This window comes from Vigna umbellata, chromosome 1 (genome assembly GCF_029865625.1).
Source record: "Vigna umbellata cultivar VRB3 chromosome 1, Vumbellata_1.0, whole genome shotgun sequence".
Classification (NCBI taxonomy): domain Eukaryota; kingdom Viridiplantae; phylum Streptophyta; class Magnoliopsida; order Fabales; family Fabaceae; genus Vigna; species Vigna umbellata.
The window spans coordinates 59,471,912-59,493,525 of NC_142165.1; the positions used below are offsets into that span (position 1 = coordinate 59,471,912).

Genomic DNA, 21,614 nt, shown 5'->3' on the forward strand with positions numbered 1-21,614 from the left:
ATTAGAGTCATGAGTTTGAGCCTATCCTATCGATATTTGTTGTTTGTTGGACCTATCGTGCGATACTTACAGACATGTAATATTTTTTAGTCTCAGGGGAATAACATCAATACACTTGCGGATGACACAAATAGTAACTAGATGGCAACTCCTTTGTTAGACAGAGGCAAGGAGAGTGGGATTGACCTACTTTGGTTCCAATTTGAGAAAAATATAAAAGAATAGATAATGAATTTGAGAGAGCTTGATCACTCCTCTCATATGTTCTCGTACTTATATTGATAGAGTTCTGATACAATGAGTATGGGGAAGAGCAAAGATCAAACTAGAGTCCAAGGTACAAAGATAGATACAACTCATATAGCAGTTTCCCAATACAACTACTTCCTACGTATATTTAATACCTATTCTAACACTTATCCTACCTGTATTTAATACCTATTCTAACACTTACCTATAAACAACTGGAATTTCGATGTTTTGAATTATTTATACATCTATTTCCTTCACTATCTGAATGGGCTAAATCATACATAATTTTACTTTGGAAAACAAATTCATGTTTTTTAATAGTGGTTTCTCCATTACCAACTTGCCACTCCACATTGTAGATTGAATAACTTGCCTTATAGGTTGTAGCATGCACGAGAAAAATTGAAGTTAGGGTTTATGGAAGTGTGATTCCTTTCCTAGGTTTTCTATTGAAATACCAGTGTTTTTTAGCTGAAGCTTCTCACTTTGCACCTTTTCTGGGAGTGTTATTTCTTTGGTGCCTTGATGGGTTTTATTTATGTTTGCTTTAATGTTGTGATTTACCAAAAGGTCATATAATTTGATAGTACAATTTAAGTTGGACAACCATTAGAGGTGTACATTAGAAGGACTAAATGATAAGATTCTTAAGGCTTGATTATTTGTTTTGTGACAGTTATTGAGTGGTTTTTATTCGTTGTGGGGCAGTTATCATTGTATGCACTAACAGTTATTTGTGGAATATAGATATAGGAAACTAGAGCAGTTAGGGGGCATTTGTGATTTGTTGTTCCTGCAGTGTGAAAGGATGAAACTCCTACGCAGGGAAGTAGCCCGTGTTACCACCTATTTGGACTACAGATTTATTTCCAGAATTCCTATCAGTGTAGTTGTGCTGGGCAATCCCATAGTTTAACATCTTTTATGTGCAAATGTAGCTCTTGGATGATTTCTTATTCTCCTTCTTTTTGGATATTTTCTCAAGAAGGATTTTGTGTCTTGGACATATAAAAGATAATCTCTAAAGGCATATTTTTGCTGATGATATGAATCTAAGAAATTAACTCTAAACTCAAGCTTTGAAGTTAGATTTTGGAATCAAATGGTTTCTCTTGGGTTGGAGTACGACACAATAAGCTTTGCAATTTTTTCAGCAAGTAAGAGGAAAATGGTTTTTCTAAGTTTAAGTATCAGGTTTCAATAATGACATGATGGAGAAATTAATGAAGATATAAAAATGGGAAACTACATCAGGGGTTATTTGTGACTCTAAAGTACCTGGCTATCAAACTTAAAAGGATGATTTATTGATGACTACAAACCAAGTATACTCTATCACAGTGAATACTGATCTTTAAAGGGACAATACAAGAAAAAAAAGGAGTAGCATAAATGAGAATGTTAAGGTGGACGTAATTAATAAAAGAGATCTGTTGATAGATAATATCGTAGTGTTTTACATTATTTTTTTTCTTAATATAATTCTTTCTTTGTTAGAAAAAAAAATCCTCATTTTAAAGTCCTTGAATAAGGGAACAGAAAGAGGTCCTAGCTAATTCACATGTTTCGGGTGCTGCTTGTTTGAAAATGACAGATACTCTAGATTTGTTATTTTGAAATTTGGGACCACATGTGTTTGTTAGTTTGTTTTTTGGGAATTTGAGATCATATTCTAAGTTCCCTGTCTTGCTAAAAATGGCTATATTAATATATTGTTTTTTTGAAATGGTTAACTAATAGATTTCCTACACATGCATATAAAAGTGTACTAGAGAACTAGAGAATATGAGTAAAATTATTTTTCATGGTCAAAGCGAATCTTTTTTCTCCTTTTTCTAGGTACTTCACGGGGTCTGTTATCACCATGGAAGGGGCATCCTCCTCTTTGGACCACAGGAACAGGAAAGGTTTGTATTGTTATTCCATCATTAACATTCACTAGATTGCCTCCTAGTGCCCATTCTAAAATTGTAAGTGAATGTTAATGTGTGTGCTGATAAAATTCAAAGTAATTTGTATTGGAAGAAATATTTCAGCTGTCTTACTTTCATGTTTTGATCGAGCAGATTTTTTTTTTTCCTTTTTGAATTATTAAATAACTTCCTAACTTTTGGTTTGATTGTTGCAGACAATGCTTGCTAAGGCAGTTGCGACAGAGTGCAAGACTACCTTTTTTAATATTTCAGCATCATCTGTAGTTAGCAAATGGCGAGGTATGTTTCTTAACTTTCTCCCACTTCTTTTTTAGATTATTTGTTTTGTAAATCTTTATCTAGGTATCGTATGAAACATGAAAGTGTTTATTTTTATAATTGCAGTGTATGTTATTTTTTCTAAAGGAAATAGAATAATCTGTCTGGAAGACGGTACAGCTAACTATTTTTTTAAAAAATTACGATGATAACTACATTCTAAACTGCCAATTGACATACTCCCTTTTTGGTTTGGAAAGGTTTTTGTTCAAGACGATTGTCCTCTGATTTACATAGCTAAATAGATATAGAATGGCGTATGTAGCATATATATCTTAAAAGAAAGGTCTAATATCAATCAAAGAAGTTCATATTAAGAGTAGACTTTAAACCTAACTCAATCCCACAAAAACGGCTTGTAAGGTGAGGTTTACACCCACTTACATACTATAAATTGGCCTTATCTCTAGTCGATGTGAGTTTTCAATACACCCCCTCACGCTGAGGTATATACATCTCGAGCGTGAGACTAGACATTAATGGGTGGCTCGATAGTGACCCGACAACGGGTGAAACAACATGCCCAACAAACATCGCTAGGATAGGCTCTAACCTGACTTTGATACCATGTTAAGAAGTGGACTTTAAGCCTAACTCAACCCCACAAAATCGGCTTGTAAGGTGAGGTTTACACGCAGTTATATATTATAAATTGACCTTATCTCTAGTCGATGTGGGACTTCCAACAGCTCAAAACAACTATTTGGTACAACATGGGTGATTTGGATTAAAACCATTGATTGCATGACTTGAATTTAGTTTTAATCTACACCATTTGCTATTTTAAGCTTCTCTCACATCTCATTGTAGGCAAATGATCTCAAAGAATGAGCGTACACTGGTATCCATTAGAGGTCACATGTATGTTAGTTGCCCATTAGTTTAATAGCTAGTTATAATATATCAGTTTGCTAGGCTGAATTAGAGGTCACATTTTAGTTATTTACCCAATAGTTTAGTAGGTAGTTACAATATGAGTTAACTAGGTTGGATTATTCAAATCACTGGGTAGGGATAATTAGAAGAATAGGGCGTGTTGCCTATAAAATGAGGGACTAAGAGGGCAAAAGGATCTTGTTATTTTGTGAGAGAATTAGGCCTTCAATTTGTTTGGTGCAAAGCATTAGATAATTAAATTACTCTAACATGTAATTTCTTTTTAGTTCATAAAGAAAATTATGCTGTGAAATCTTAGACTACATATTTTTTAGTGTGTTCTATTTCTTATCTCTATTCTTTCTATTAAAGGGCTCAAGAACTTACTTGAATTCATTATGAAAAGATTCAAGAATGTTCTTTTAATGGACAGATGATGTTTTCTCTTCTCTTACTTTCTTTGTTTCCTAATGTGAAAACAAGCAAAAAATGCAAGGAGGGTTGAATTGTGTTTTAGGAATTATCAAAAACATTTTAAAAAGCTTTGTTTGATAGCCGTTAATAGATGAAGTTTAATATTAAGTGTGAAGAAAGTTTTATTAAGAACTGTGCCTGATGAAGAGTAGACGTAACTTCAAGGTGATAGATGCACTATCTAAAAAACCTTTCAAAGATTGTTTTCTAAAATCTCTTATTAGTTACATTTTAAGACCATGTGATGTAAAAGTGCTTAGTGATTAGAAGATTTACACAAGGTATTTTTATCCTGATTCATTTGATAAACCCAGACTATGTCTAATTGTTGATCAACATGATCAAGTTCCACTAAGGCAGACTACAGCTGCAAGATACAAGTATTATTTGAACCTGCCACTTCTAGCTAAACAATGAATATTCTTTGGACACAACCACTCTTGACTAAAACTGAGTTGGACACAACTCCTAATTCAACCTAAGTATTTTTGGGAATCCAACCTCTTCAAGTTAAACTTAAGTATTATTTGGAACGTAGCCGGTCTTAGCAAAAACAAAAGTATTAGACTTGAGTATTATTTTGAACGTAGCCAGTAAGAACCAGAAGTATTGTTTGGACATGGTCACTAAGTATGAGTATTCTTTGAACCACACCTGCTCTTGGCTAAGACATAAATATTCTTTGGACTAGGTCACTCCTAGCTAAACTACTTTGTTTACAAAGGGTGTGATCTACTAATTTAAAGAGGGTAATGTCCTAAGATGAATACCCAATGATTAAACTCTTTTTGGTTGTTCTCGAGCATGAACAATGTTCTTCCTCACAAATACAAGGCTAATAATTGCTAAAGATTACAAGAGGTTTAGCATTTGCATTTTGATTGTTGTTTTCAACATTTCTTCTTCAAAGAGGACTTTTATATATGAAATTGAGATAAAAAAGGGTTGCTGCAAATCCCCTTTGAATCCACTTGAGATTGAAACTATAAAATAATTCTCGAGGACTTGAAAGATCCCTCTCACTCTCATTCTATATATAAGAAAGTTCTGATACAAAAGTACATGATAAATAGCGTAACCCTGGCTGCAAACCTAGGTACTACTATATATAAACTAGACACAATATAATGATGATAAATAGGATAAATATTGTAACACTCCTCCTCAAGCTGGAGCATACAAATTGTATGTACCAAGCTTGGAACAAATAAACTCAATTCGAGGACCCCTTAATGACTTGATCAACACATCTGTGAGTTGATCGTTTGACTCAACTAACTCATACATATTTCTTTAGTCAACAACTTTTCATGAACAAAATGAGAATCAATTTTTATATGTTTAGTCCTCTCATGAAACATTGGATTTGATGCAATGTGGAGAACAACTTAATTATCGTAATACATCTTCATAGTATGGATGTCACCCATATAAGTTCACATGTTAGTAACGCCATTGCCCTATACTCGACTTCAACTGTTAATCGAGCTATTACATTCTGTTTCTTACGTTTCCATGAAATAATGTTTTCTTCCAGAAAAACATAATATCCTGTAGTAGACAGTCTATCAATAGGCGAAATTGCCCAATCTGCATCACATTACCCAGAGACCTGAATGCTTCCTTTATCTTCTTATAACAAACAATCCTTGCCCAAGAGCCTTTTTGACATACCTTAGAATGCGAATGAGAACATTCCAATGGTCACCACATGGAGCCTGCATGAACTGACTAACCACTCCAACTGCAAAGGATATATCTGGTCTTGTAATAGTGAGATAAATCAGTTTTCCAACCAACCTCCTATACCTCTTTGGATAGGAAAACAATTCACCTTCTTTGTCTTGAATTTCTGGTTTAGGTCCATGGGACTGTCTACCGGTCTGCAATCAATCATACCTGTTTCTTGTAATATATCAAGAGCATACTTTCTTTTGGAGATTACAGCTCCATCTTTTGATTGCGCTACTTCAATGCCTAAGAAGTATTTGAGACTTCCAAGATCCTTGGTTTGAAAATGTCTACATAATTAATCTTTCAGTTGAGATATTCCAACAACATTATTTCCTGTATTGACAATATCATCAACATATACTATTAAGTAAACACATTTCCCAAGAGAAGAATGACAATAAAAAACAAAATGGTTTGCTTCATTACGGTTTAGCCCAAATTTTTGAACAATGGAGCTAAACTTTCAAAACCAAGCACGTGGTGATTGCTTGAGGCCATATAGAGATCGATGCAATTTGCATAACATACCAGAGTCCTCCTGGGCAACAAACCTAGGAGGTTGCTCCATATAAAACTTCTTCCTCAAGATTGTAGGAAGGCATTCTTGATATCCAATTGATGAAATGGCTAGTGACGAATGGTTGCCATGGCAAAGAAGAGGCGAATAGTAGTCATCTTTGCTACAGGAGAGAAAGTGTCACAATAATCAAGACCATAAACTTGAGTGTAACCTTTTGCAACAAGCTGGGCTTTGAGTTGATCAATTTCACTATCAGGGCCGACTTTAACTGCATTCACCCATCCGTAACCAAGACCATAAACCTGAGTGTCACAATAATCAAGACCATAAACCTGAGTGTAATCTTTTGCAACAAGCTAGGCTTTGAGCTGATCAATTTCACCATCAGGGCAAACTTTAACTGCATACACACATCGGTAACCAACCACCTTTTTGCTCGGGGGAAGGGGCACCAGCTCTCAAGTATTACTGTGGTCAAGAGCCTGCATTTTTGCAATCATAGCTTGTCGCCAACCAGGATGATCAAGTGCTTCTTTCACATTCTTGGGTCTAACAACAGAAGACACTGAGGATAAAAGAGAAAAATAGGAGGGCGACAATTGATGATAACTAAGAAAATTATAAATGGGATGAGGGTTTCGAGTGGAACGAGTACCTTTTCTAAGCCAGGAGGCATGGGAGGAGGTGACGAGGGAGAAGAATCTGAAGTAGGAGATTCACCATTTGCTTAGAGAGAAGGACTATCCATTGAGGTCCTGTGCGGGATGATCTCAGTGTATGGAGAAAAGGGTGTAGGAGGATTGTGATCAAGACTTGGAATGACAAATAGTGGAGCTATTTGACTCAATCACTGGAATAGGAAGGACCTGCTGGAGGATAGAAACATCTTGAATAGATGAAGAGAAGTAAGGAGTTTGTTCAAAGAATCTGACATTGGCAGACATGTAATACTTCTTAGTTCCATGAGAGTAACACCGATATCCTTTTTGGAGTCGAGAATAGCCTAAGAAAACACATTTGAGAGTGCAAGCAAAGAGCTTGTCTAGTCCTGGAGTAAGGTTATCAAACTTGAGAGTTTACGTAAACTTGTGAGAGTCGAATAAACTCGACTCAAACTCGTAGGAGTTTACTTTAGATGAAAAAAAATTATATAAATAATATCTTAATTCAAATAAGTCTACAAAATTATATAACTTAAAATAAATAAAATTTATAGATATATTGTTCAGAGAAATAAATATTGTAAAGCATAAATACTTGGATTATTGTCATTAATTTTGATGCATTTCATTAAATATATAATAAAAAAGGAATTGTAACAGTGGCAAGGACTTAGGTTTTATTGTTTAGAAAAACAATTTCTTTTACCTATTACAAACGAAAACAATGTTCAGCTCACGACTTTGTTAAAAAAAAATAATTTCACTCAACTGTGAGTGACGCAGTTGGAAAGAGACAAGACCAGTATAAGCAACGACGAGTGTCATGGTAGGCGCGACGACAAGCGCGAAACAAACATGACGATGACCACGAACGGAACGCAGATGGAGCATGAACGGAGTGTGATCGAGCGCACGCGATGGCGACCTGAAGGAGGCAAGGTGATGGCGATGGCCATGGACAGAGACAGAGGGGTACGAGAGATAGTGACAATCAGGTCATGAAACCCTAAACCCCAAACGACCTCATTTTTTCTTAATTTTTCCCCGTTTCAAGCTCGCAGAATCGCTCCAAACTCACGATTCTACACAATCCTACCGATTTCACAGTCGATTCTACCGAGTTTACACAGAAAACGAGTTTACTTCCGAGTTAACTCGGAAGCCATATCCGGGAACGTAATTAACTCAAGAGTTTGATAACCATGGAGACATGTCATGAACAAAACATACACAGCCAAACACTCGGGGAGATGTGTTAAAGAGATGATCATTAGGAAACAGAAAGGAATTTTATGATCAAGAGAGGAGGAAGACATCCTATTAATAAGATAACATACAGTTAAGATGACATCCCCTAGTGATGGATAGGAATATGAGCATCAAGCAAAAGGGTACGGGCAGTTTCAACCAAGTGTCTATTTCTTCGGTTTGTTATACCATTTTGCTGCGGTGTATGAGGACAAGTAGACTGATGTAAGATACCATGAGAACTCAAGATGGAAGAAAAGGAGGATGAGAAATACTCTTTGGCATTATCACTTCTTAATATTTTGATTATTTGACCAAATTGATTCTTTGATTTCATTTAAAAAGCTAACAATTGAGAATCATTTTTCATAAGATAAACACAAATACATCTTGAATATTCATCAATGAAGGTAACAAAATATCTAAATCCAAAGGAGGAGATACGACTAGGTCCCCATATACCAGAATGGATGGTTGAAAAATTAGAATTACATCTTGATTGAGACCTTTTAGGAAAGGTAGATCTAAAACGTTTTCCTAGTTGACATGACTCACATTCTACGGTCTAGAGACCACTAAGTTCAGGACACATCTTTTTTAATTTTGACAAATGAGGATTGCCAAGTCGATCATGTAACACTTTAGGATTAGGAGAAGTAACACATGACACCCTTGTACGAGATCCAAAATGGTATAATCCGCTAGCTTCATATCCTTCTCCAATATGTGTCCTCGAACCACGCTACCATATAACAAAAGATTTGTGATCAAAGGTTATTGAACAATTTAACATTTCGGTTAACTGGCTTAGGGAAATTAAATTAAAGGACAAATAGAGACAAAAAGGACAAATAGAGACAAAAGGACAAATAGAGACAAAAAGGACAAAGTTTAGATTGAGGGAGGGAGATAAGGAAACATGACCGACTCCTTTTGAGGAAGTTTTAGATCCATTTGTAAGAGTTATAAAATGAGGTTTTTCTCGAAAGAAAATAGATAAGAACAAAGAGGTATTACTAGAAATGTGATTAGAAGCAGATAAGTCAATTACTCTTGAATTTTCACCTTCCATGGATTGAGAAATGTAGGCTGTTGATGTACTGGGAGATTGAGATGGTTGTGTGCGGTTAGACTTTAACCTTAGATACTCTTGATATTCATCGTAGGTGAACTTAGAAGTGAAAGTTTCAGTCTTGGAAATTTTGGCGGTTTTAGAAGGGAAACTATGTAAGGAGCATCAATTCTCTTGAGTGTGACTCATCCTTTTACAGTATGTGCATTGAGGACGTCCCCGACCTCCTCATCCTCTTCCTCATGTGGCAACCATGACAGATGGTTCCATTAGTTCATGCGCTTCTTGAGTTTGAGTTTGTGGTCAATGTTTCCATGGAGGGGACCTCATGACTAGTCGGAAGTAGATCTCTGAGATTATCAAAATCAAGATGTAGGGCACGAAGGATCAACACCATGTAATATTTGTCTAGTTTCTTCTTGATATCTTCTAATGAGTCCACTTCCAAAAACATACTAAGTTCTTCAATAGCAAATTGGGCTTCAGTCATGAAGGACACCATATCATGGTTTGCCATTTTAAGAGATGCAAGCTTCTTTGCCGAGTCATAGAGACGTTGAATATCATTGGCATAGATACTTTGAGCTTTCTTTCAAATGGACTGACATGTTTTGAAAGCTCTCATAGATAGAAGATGTTTGGGTTCCACTAATTGCCACAACAGAGCACACAACTAGAAATATGCTTATTTCCACATGTCAACTTTATCAGCTGGTACATGGCTGCCATCTTGCTCAAGGTGATCATAATGACCTTGACCAAGAAACCACATCTCAACGGCAGACAACCAAGATAAATAATTTTTTCCATTTAACTTTTCAGACGTGATGGAGGGACTTTCGGAAAAAGAGATGGCACAACTAGAAGCCATTTCGGATCAAGGGATAAAGAATCCGGAGGAGAAACCGCAAACCCTAGGTGACTATTGAAAAGGTTTTGTCTGGACGCTAACGGAACACTGTATGAAGGGGCAGAACGAAGAGAGGAGAGGCTAGTGACCGCTATGGAGGTGAGCATCAGGCTCCTGTTCGCGGCGCACAAAGATGTTGCGTGTGGCGGCGCGTGGATGAGAATGGAGCTCTGATACCGATGGGGTTGGCTCTCGGGCGGAGAAGCGAACTAGATCTAGTGGTCACCGGACAAAACTGTGACAGTGGCCTCGGGCAGAGAAGCGAACTAGATCTAGTGGTCACCGGACAAAACTGTGACAGTGGCCGACGGCAGACAGCGGCAAACAGCGGCGAACGATGTCAGAATGGCAGAAGCAGAGGTTGATGGTGACAAAATTCAGTTGATAATCACAGTGGCAAAACAGTGCCAGACGAAGGTGGACAACAACAAACGACGCCGAATAGTGGCAAACGGTGCCGGGCAGTTGGGGACAACAACTAAGGTTTGGAGACTAGACAAAAACCAGTGCGGGATCGACCGTTTTGATACCAACTTGAGATTGAAACTGTAAAATAATTCTCGAGGGCTTGAAAGATCCCTCTCACTCTCATTCTATATAGGAGAATGTTATGATACAAAAGTACATGATAAATAGGATAATCCTAATTGCAGACCTAGGTACTACTATATATATATACTAGACACAATATAATGATGATAAATGGGGTAAATATTCTAACAAATCCCTTGTGAGTTTTCTTAGGCTTTTTTCTTCATTGTCTTTTGTCTGACCATGTTTAAGCATGTAGACATATTCAATGCTTGTGGCTTCTTTGCACAACTACTGTTATCCACGACATGGTTTATGATGCCTAGTCAGGTTGCTTCTTTCTACCAAAAAAGTGCAAGATTTGATACAGCTGATACACTTTGCAACACTAACATTATGACTTTTCTAAAAGGCCGTTTGCATGGATCACCTTTAAGCATGCTCTTCAAGAGATCTTGATGTGAGATGCTCGAGAGAGAAACGAAGTGTCAAACATCCTTTGATGTGTACCATGAATCTTCAAGGCTTATCATATGTCAAACGAAGTATGTTAATTGTCTGTTCAAGCAAAAACTTATTAGACAAAGAACATAAGCAATCTGTTCAGGCAAAAAACTTATTAGACATAGAACCTACGCAACCACTTGTCTGATGAAGTCATGATGCTTATAAAGATTTGTTTTACACTTTGTTATTTAAGTAAAAAGTCAAAATCAAATAAAAGGGTCTCTTGAACTTTAATCTAACACTTGATGATGTGAAATTGCCCCTAAGGGCTTCCTTCCTTTTTCCTTTTTTTCAAAGAATGTAACCCTTTTAAAGAGAGCATTCAACAAAGCAAAAACTTTTTTTAATCTTCTGATAACTCCCTCAACATTTGACATCTTTGTCTAGATAGTTCAAAACTTGAATTATTTATTTAAAGACTATTATGTCCTGAATGAAGTGAGAAGAAAGAAAATTAATTTTAATATCTCTAAAATACTTTTTATGACATGATGCATTTATAATTTAATAATCATCACATTGTATATCTTCCTTACATTAAAGTCATTCTATAATTTACGTGAGTCAATACTAAATCGATGATAATTTAAAAATAGTGCCTTGAAGAACTGCCGTGTGTGTATGTCTATCTGTTTTATTTTGTAAATAGGTGTATTTCTCCCCACTCTTTTTATGTGGAACTCGTACTTTAACATTTAGTACAATTGAATTTTTTATTGGCATCTATTATTAGTTTTATTCTTTAAATGCAATTAAATTGGTGCATATGATCTAAGATGACGAGAGCTTCTAGTTCAGTACATATTTTAAAAATAGTTTATTTGCATGTCAATATTATTCATAATTCCATCCATATTTGTGGATTTACCTTGCTCATTGAACGGTTTTGAAATGCCCATAGACGATAATGTAGCTTCTTTATCAGTGTGTTAATTAAATCCTCAATAGAAGTGTGTAGAGAAAAGTCCCATAAGTGTGCTGTGCTAGATAGATAACCTTTATTTCTTAATTTCTTTATGTATTTTATACAATTTACACCAAGTAAATATAAATTCTCATACATGATACAAATTAAAAATTACTCATGACAGTCGTAATTAACATAAAGAGTCATTGGTGTCTTAAATAAGACAAAAGTCAAATACAAGTCTTTTACATGTTGCCATGTCTCATAACAAGAGGTCACAAGAGTTGAGCAGAGCAGCAATCTCTTATCAGACCCAGTCAGAGAGCAGAGAAACCAGCAACCAGTTTCCAGAGCAGAGAAAACAGAGGCAGAGAAAGTGATAAACCAGTCACCAAAGTGCTAGCGTGAGAGACAAATGAGGTCGAGAGACTTTGTGCAGAAAAATGAGGGTTGGGTCAAGATCTACTGGAAACAATAGCTTTTTCATTTATGTCATAAGCGGAATATTGTTTTGGAAATTGAAATCTCTAAAATAGGCCCCTAAATAGGCTAATACATTTAGAGGGAATTTTGGAATCAAAAGTTCTATCTCATCCACTAGGGCCCCTAAACCAGTCACCAGAGTGCTGGGTTGAGAGAAATGAGTTCAAGAAACTTTGTACAGAAAAAAGAGGGTTGGGTCAAGAGGAATAATGAGAAGCAACAGCTTTTTCATTGATTTCATAAGCAGAATATTGTTTTGGAAATTAAAATCTCTAAAAAACACCTCTAAATAGACCCCAATAGGCTACTATTAGTGTTTACAGGAATTTTTGGTATCAAGGGTCGCTATTTCATTCACGTAAGCACTATTGTCCGCAATGGACACCACACTGCACTGCTTCTCTTATTCTGCCGGGGTGGCTTACAGTGCACTGCTTAAAAGGTTGCTACGTAAATAAATCTGAGACAAAGATGAGGAAAACTCATTAATATGCGAAACATTATTTTGATAAATGAGGGCTTTTAACGCGTTCCTCTTTCGGCTTCCTCTTTGTTGTAGTTTTTTACTTATTGAATATGTGCATTTCAGAAGTTATTTTGGACTGCAGGTGATTCGGAGAAGTTAGTGAAAGTGTTATTTGAACTTGCAAGGCATCATGCACCCTCAACAATATTTCTTGACGAAATTGATGCAATCATTAGTCAACGTGGGGAATCTCGTAGTGAACATGAAGCAAGTAGACGGTTGAAAACTGAGCTTCTTGTTCAGGTGATGCTTGTTTCTTACATTGAACATACTTTTTATAATCAAGTTAGTTAACTCCACCCAGTTCATATTTATACCATTTTTTATATATGATCCAAAATGTCCCTTGGAATAAGATTTTGGACAATTATCGCCGTTGAGCTAGCTTTTGGAGTTAGATAATACCAAACCCGTCCTACATTTAGAACCCGTANAAGATAGCTAGTATTTTCTTCACAAATCGGACATGCAAAATGACCTTGAACACTGTAACCACTCAAGTTCCCATATGCTAGGAAATCATTTATGGTGCAAAACAACATTGCACACAAACGAAAGTTTTCTTCTGAATATGAATCGAAGACCTAGACGCCCTCTTCCCACAACATTTTTAAATAGTCAATTAATGGTTTTAGATAAACATCAATGTCATTTCCAGGTTGTCTAGGACTCGATATCATCATAGACAACATCACGTATTTTCTCTTCATGCATAACATAGGAGATAGATTGTAAATCATCAAAATAACTGGCCATGAACTATGTTTGCTACTTAAGTTTCCATAAGGATTCATACCATCGGTAGCAAGTGCAAGTCTTAAGTTTCACGGCTCTGCACTAAATTCGGGAAATGTGCCATCAATGTTCATCCATATTGGGGAATCAGCTGGATGTCGAAGAAGATTATGACATTTTCTTCCATCAACGTGCCACATAAGATTCTTCGCATCTTCTTTAACAAAAAACAATCGTTTCAACCTAGGTACTATAGGTAAATACCACATGACCTTAGCCGATGTGTTCATCGTTATTTCCATCAAGTTTCTTCTTAAATCGTGACGAACCACAAGTCGAACACACCTTCATTGAAGCATATTGATCTCTATACAATACACAGTCATTGGGACATGCATGTATCTTTTGGTATTCCAAACCCATTGGACATAGAATTTTCATCGCGTCGTAATTACGGATAGGTAACGTGTTATTTTCTGGTAGCATCTCTTTCAGCAACTCCAACAATTCCGTGAAACTTTTATCAGTCCATCCGTTTCTTGCTTTCAAACAAAAAAATTTCAATGTAGCCGATAGGCTTGTAAAATTGATGCATCCTGGATACAACTCTTGCTTTGAATTGTTCTTAATACTATCGTATAAATGAGCTCTTCCAAAATTTTCTTAGCCAATGTCATGTACCATTTCGTCTAAATGATCACTCATCCATTCGTCAACGTAATCCGAACCTCTTAAAGTTGTTGGCTTATATAATACTTCCCCATGCCAAGTCTAAACTGTATAACTTCTCATTATTCCATAGATAAACAGATGATCACGGACGTTGTCCAAGTCTTCATATACTTGATTGAGACAACAAACACAAGGGCAAAAATATGCCCCGTTCACTGGTTTTGCGTGCTCTTTAACATATTGTATGAACTCAGAAACCCCTCACTTATACGACACTGATGAATCCAGCTTCGATCCATACTACTACACTAAACGAAAAGAATCCATGAAAAAAAAACTAATTTACGTAGAGAAACAAAATAAATACCTATCATACGGTGAAGGAAAAAAATAAACTATCATAGTATACGTACACGAACACAAATATCTATCGTTATACATATATCATACGTCCAGAATCGACAAACATGAACACATATATCATACGTAAGAGATATTGAAGGAAGAAAAAAACCAAATTTGAAATGGTGTCACTGGAGAAGATGACGAAGTTCGCTGACAACGAACGAACACAAATATCATACGTTGAAGGAAAAAAAACTATCATAGTATCGTTATACATATAGATATCATATGTCCAGAATTGACAAACACAACACAAACACGAGCACATGTTACCAATAAGGAGTATTGGTAAATCTTGAAGAAATTTGTTTTGATGATGCTACAAGAAGTTTTAGTTGCAGAAGATATTAGAATTAGTTAAAAGCAATTTGTAGAAATTAAATGTAGTAGGAAATTCTTGTAAACCTTGTAAACTTGCATTTTTAACTACAATAATCGATTATGATTAAGCAATAATCGATTATCACAAGTCATACTTGAATAATCGATTATCACTTCATATAATCGATTATCACATTTTTGAAAACCTATAACGGACTTGAATAATCGATTATCACTTACAATAATCGATTATTCATGGCAGTTGGGAGCTGACCTTTGGCACTCAGTGTACTTGGCTATATATTTTGTTTTGGAGAAATTAGAAAGCAACGTTTTTGAACTGAGAAAGCTTAGAACACTGTGTTTCAGAGGAACGTTCTTAGAGAGCTTTTTGTTCATTGTTCCCTTGCTTGGTCTTGTGAAAGGAGAGGCTCGCGTATCGTGTGTCGATAGTCGGAGCAGACTCTCTTCAAGTTAGCAAGGTGCTCTGCCCGGTCTTGTGAAAGGAGAAGCTTGTGAATCGTTGGTCGATTGCTGAAGCGGTTCTCTTCAAGTTGGTAGAGTGGTTCTATTCATTTTATTCTTGTTCATTATCTTGTAATTTGTTAAACAATTTTTTAGTGAAAAAGGTTAATCACTATTTATAGTGATTAACGACTGGACGTAGAATCTTTTGATTCGAACCAGGATAAAAATTCTGTGTTGATCTTCTTATTCCCTAAACTCATTTTATTTTACGTATATCAACTGTTTGATTAATTTTCTGAAAGAAAATTACTTTTACTAAAAGGACCAAATTAAGTTTAATTGTGATCGAATACGCTTTCCACTCTCTGAGTATTAATTCCGCTGCGCTATACTCTTCGAAAAATACCCCCTCCGATACCATCAGCACATACATCATACGTAAGAGTATTGTAAGAAAAAAAACATACTTCAAATGGTGTCACTAGAGAAGATGATGAAGTTCGCTGACCCTATACGAAAAACAACCTAAAGATAAACGAAAAACAATCGGTCAAACTTAGAAATGAGAACCAAATGACATTACAAAGACAGAAACGACTTAAAAATAACCTTCTTTCTTATCCCAATCGTCCACCAAGAAGAAAGTTCAAGCAGAAACGGAACCGCGAACAAACAGTGAGATTGTGTTTTGTTTTTACGTTCAATAAAAAACTTTCACGTCGCATACAACAAAAATTTGACGTTATGTTTAAAAACAACGTCGAAGTCCCAAACCATTCGACGTTTTCTCTTAAAACAACGCGCCTTTTTTTATTAATTTTTTCTTATAAATTGCAAAGGTTAAGTCGAATTTGAAGGGGCTCAGACGTAGTATTGGAAGCCAAAAGTTTCTACCTTTTTATTTCTTTTTAGTTTTTTCTTTTAAACACGAGAGCATTAATACAACGTCAAGTTCTGTTGGTATTCGACGTTTTGTTCTTCCGCCAAAAGGTACCGTACTTTCAGATCTTTTTTCTTTTCTACCCTTGATGGAATCCTGCCTGATGTGTTTCTCAGTGTCCTTTTTTTGTAGTTTTTCATATTTTATTGTGTACGTATTTTAGCTTGTAAAGAGCATGGGTTACTATAAATACCCAGCTCCTCTCTTGTATTGGTACTTTTGAGATTAATGAGAATTTGATTTTCTGACCTTCAGAAATAATTCTCTCTTGAAAGTCATATGCTAGAGAGGCTAAAGACTCCCTCTAGCCACCTTCCAAGCACCTTCTTCATTCTCTCATTTTTCCACGTTAACCATTGTGCTTCTCACTCATCCTCCACGCTGACTCTACACTGCCACCCTCGTGCACGCGTCAGATCCTCCTTACATCACCGCTCCAACGCCTCAGCCACGTCTTCAGACCGCGCCTCTCATTTCTTTCTCTCGCACATCCATCCACATCTCAGAGCGTCTCATTCTCGCTCTCGAGAGCTCCATTGTCTCCAACCACAGATTCGCACTACATACACATCTTCGAAGGTATCTTCTCTTCGTTCACCACACTTCCTCATCTTCTTCTAAGGTTTCCATTCATTTTCACCATTTTCCACCGAATATCATCTTCTCTGCTAGGGTTTCTTCATCTGTCATCATTTTCTCTGATTTTAGCCAATTAAAATCACTCTTGATCCGTTCCAAACCTTTTCCACCGTTCAATCTTCATTTTGAACTGATTAATCGGTTCATATTGGGTTTCCTTCCATTTCTAGGGTTTTTATCGAGTGTAACCCTCTGTTCTTGTTCTTCTTCGAGTTTTTGTCATTTTCCGCTGCGTTCATCTCTAGAGGAAGCCTCGAGGACTCCGAATCTTGTTCGCACAGCTTCAATCGACCTCTCCTTGGGCGCTCGTCCATCAAGTGGTATTTAGAGCAAGGTCGAGCACGTTTCAAAGCTAAGTATCTCTGTCATTGTTTTCGTTCATCGTTTCTGTTTTGAGTTTTGTTTCATTTGATTTTGTCTTGATTCTGAGTTTCTGTTTCGCATCTCTGTTGCGTTTTCTTCATTTACGTGTTGTTCCTCATTTTCCCTTTAATGTCTTGATTTGTTGTTTTTTTTTATTTAAGTTGTTGCGAATCTTGTTTGTGTTTCGTGTTTTGATTAGCTTCATATCTGTTTAGGTTTCCAGGTTGCGTGTCCTGTGCTTGAGTCATTATTTTTGAGTCTTATTATCATTTTAATTCGGTGCAAGTTTTTGTTTGAGTCTTTTATGTTTTGAAATCCATTTCTGTTTTGTCTATGTCATGTTGCTTTGTTTTAATTGTCAATTAAATCTGAGTTTAACTGTGATTCAATTGAGTTTTTGCTTTGAGTAAGATCTGTCCATCATCATAAGCAGTGACATTCAATTGAATGAGCTTGATGCAGACTTCAACAGCAGTTTTAATGTCATTTCATTTATCTGAAGTTGTCTTGAGTTTTTGATGCTGACCATTACATGTAATTGTATTGCACTTTTGAAATTCTGTGAGCTGAAAGTTGAATCTGCTTTGTGGATAGCAAATGCACACCAATTAAGCTATGAAATGTTGCATTGAGCTTGGGTGCAAGATGCTTACAGCAACATCAGTCTTTCATTTGGCCAGCTACACCGAACTGGTTTTTCTTTGAAATCTGTGTTAATGTTTTGAGAATGTGTGTTTGTTCTCCTTACTATTAGATCATTACTAAGTTCTAACATCAGTACATCCTAGAGTCGTTGTGTCTGAGTGCTTTAATTTCTTTTCTGCAGAATTAAATTTGATTTGACTTGTGTTACTGCACCTTTGTGTCAAAGTTGTTCTGGCTTAAAATTTGTAAGTGGTTGATGATTAAGTCCACAAAAATCTGCATCACATCAGTAGTACTTGTAATCTTGTACAAAACAACCACTAAATCTGTGATTTGAATTTGAACCTAGGAGTAACACTTGTAATTGGAGTTGATTCTACTGATTTCATTATAAAATAGTGCATAAGGCTGAAATTAACAATGTTAGATGCTGCACTACAATTCTGAAATAAAGTGAATTAGTTTGAACATTTGTTTACAAAAACTCTGCAATTTTTTCTTGATCTTTTTATTGCTTTTGAAATCTACTCTAGAAGTGATCTTAGGATCCTGTTTGAGTGCTCACTTTGATCAAAAGCTTTGTTTCTTGATTGTCATTGTTGAATGTTCTGGTTTTGTCTCAGTGCACGTGTGAACTCTGATATGTTGTTCTTTAATCGAGATTTTGTTTGCTTTTGTAATCTGGTCTAGAGTTGACCTTGAGCCAGTTGCTTTCCTGTGTTGTCATTCCATTTGCTTGTGGCTGTCCTGTTCTGCTCTGGTTTCTGGAATCTGAAAGAAGGTTTGTGTGCTTGGTAGTATCTTAGGTGGTGGTGGTCTGAAAGACTCTCAAGCCTTGAACTGCCAAGGGAGAATCTTCCTTCCAAACCTTTTCATTTATGTGCTTTAAATTTCAAAAGAGAAGCCTGAGTGTTGTGAGTTTTGTAAGGCTGACTTGGCCTAATTCCTTGGCAATTTGAAATAGAGAATTTCATTGTTCATCTAATTGTGTTGCTGACTGTTCATTGTGCAGGAAAAGGAGTTTGAGTGATCAAACTAGAGCAGCTGTGATTGTACTCATTTTAATCTGCTCTTGCATTCATTTTGAACCTTAATTTGTTTCTTGAATCACTGCTACTTTACCTGTTCTGATTGCATTTTGAACTTCTTCATTTTGTTGCATCAACACTGTTTTAATTGCCAATTCCTGATTACACATACTTCTGCACATACTGCTGCACATTGTATTTCATTGGTTTGATCAGATTGGTCTGCTACTTTTGATTAATCTCGAACATTGTTGTCACCAGTTTGGTCCATTGATTCTGACCAGTTTAATTCACTGATTTGCTATACAGGCTATACTGGTCATTTAATTGTGAATCAACTTATTCTTCATTTTTCCTGCATTGTATCATGTGGTGTATCTACTGTTTTTGGTGTAGCTGTGTAGACTTGATTTAATTGGTGTCATATAGCTAGTGCATCAGTTACAAGAATGCAGTGTAGGATGTCTACAAGTGAAGAATGAATATGCTGATTAGTTGAGCACGAGGAAGAACCTACAACAAAGTCCACTAAAGCCAACAACTAGAAATAGCATTAATTAGGGAAGTTGCTTAGCTATATTGCTTCTGTTTGTTTAAACTGTTTGTGTTATAGCTTGCAATTTGTTGGATGTTGTGATTTGTTGAATTGGGTGTGATTTTCTTGCAGTTTATTCTTAGAGAGCAAAAGACATCTTCTTTGTGACTGCATCAAGGGCACAAGACCGAGAAAAGGGAAGTGCTTACTGCCATATATATATACACATCACCTTGTGTAATCTGTTTTAGCTAAGGAAATTTTGATTGAAGATTTGTGCATTTGCCTTTGTAGGAAACTGATAAGGAAAGACCAAGAGAATTGATAGCAGAAGCACAAAGTGGTGCAATAAAGCTGAATGAAGTGGACCAGGACCGTGGCAGCGTGCATGTTGTGTATTTTTTTGTTCCATTTGATGTGTAATAGGCTGATAGGCTAGCTTTCTTTTAGTTTCATTTTTTGTTTGTAATAGGCTTGTGTTAGCCCACTGTTAGCTTTAGTTTTGTTTTGTAAAAGGCCTTTTATAAAGTCCAAGTGCTTTGGAAGAGTCCTTGGTGCTCTTTCAAACTCTTGGCAACTTTACTTGCATTAATTTTAGCATAGCTAGACAGGTGAGTGTGTCTTGTTAACCAAAGCAACAAGCCTCACCATAGGAGTAGACTTTAATATTGATTTGATTTGTTTTGATTTGTGTTTCACGTAGGGGTTATTAGAGTCCGCTCTTAATTGTTTTGATTGTTTGAATTTTTGATATGTTCACGTTTTAGGGATGGATAGGCTAAAAGAGATTAAACTCTAAGCCTTACCACATTAGAGTCTGTAATTAGGAGTCTAGTCTTTGTATGTGTTTGTTTTTTTTTTTGAGTCGTGTCCTTTGATTTTAAAGGTGATTTTAGTTTAAGGGGTAATTAGTTAGTAGCCTAAGGCATTTCTAGCAAGGCAAGACTTGGTACTTAAGCAGCTCTTTAGCTCACCTCTCTTACCTGGGACTTGTCTAAGTGAAAGTTTTTAACCCTTTAAATTAAGAAAACTCTTAAAAACAAAAGATGTCTTCTTATAGTTCATATAGGTCTTCTAGGTTAGATAATGTTGATGAAATGTTTAAACAAGCTAGGAATCTTCCATCCTTTGGTAAAGACATAGGTGCATTAACATACCTAGCTTGGGAAAAAGAAATTGATAAAATAAATCCTTGGTTTTATGAAGAGAGTGAATATTATGTCCTTAGTATATATCTCTCTAAGTTAGAAGAGCATGCAAGTGAGTGGTGGGATGAAAGACAATATCATGTTAGAAAAGGTAGAAAGTCTTCCATACGTGATTGGCATGATTTAAAAGCTTACATGAGAAGAAAGTTTGTGCCTTCAAGTATTAAAAGAAACCTGGAACTAATTAGGGATTGCATTGATAATGGAAAATTATTTCTTGAGAGTTTAAAAGATCATGGGTTTCTTCGTAGAGAACTAGAATTTGGGGCAAGACTTAAAGAAATCAGGGATAAGAAAAGAGAAAGAGAGATTGAGAGAAAAGAAGAGGAAGAAAGGAAAGAAGAAGAGAAGAGAGAGAGAAAAGAAAACGAGAAAAGAGAAGAGAGAAGAAGAAAGGAATTAAGAAGAGAAGAAGAGAGAAGAAGAAGAGAAGAAGAGAAAAGAAAAGAAGAAGAAAGAAAAGAAAAAGCGAGAAAAGAAGAAAAGAGAGAAAGGCAAGAAAGAGAGAAGAAAGAAAAGGAGAAATTGTTATTGATGACAAATTCTATTCTTTCCAAGACTATGAAACCTAAAAGGGAAGGTTTTCAAATCTTTACTTCTTTTCCAATCATGGTTAATTCTTCAAATATTGACTTCTCTTTTAAAATTGTCATTATATATTCTATGAAAACATTCTCAAAATATGACAATTCAAATCTTGA

General features: G+C 35.9%; 1 protein-coding gene across 1 annotated transcript; it reads left to right on the plus strand.

Moving 5' to 3' along the window:
* The first annotated feature begins 1,354 nt into the window (after nt 1–1,354).
* Nucleotides 1,355–20,128, plus strand: LOC148205922 (uncharacterized). Its single transcript, XM_088105624.1, has 5 exons — nt 1,355–1,409; nt 2,092–2,159; nt 2,381–2,465; nt 13,037–13,197; nt 20,000–20,128. Exons 1-5 carry the CDS (start codon nt 1,355–1,357, stop codon nt 20,126–20,128), a joined length of 498 nt encoding a protein of 165 aa, XP_087961750.1.
* The last annotated feature ends 1,486 nt before the right edge of the window (nt 20,129–21,614 follow it).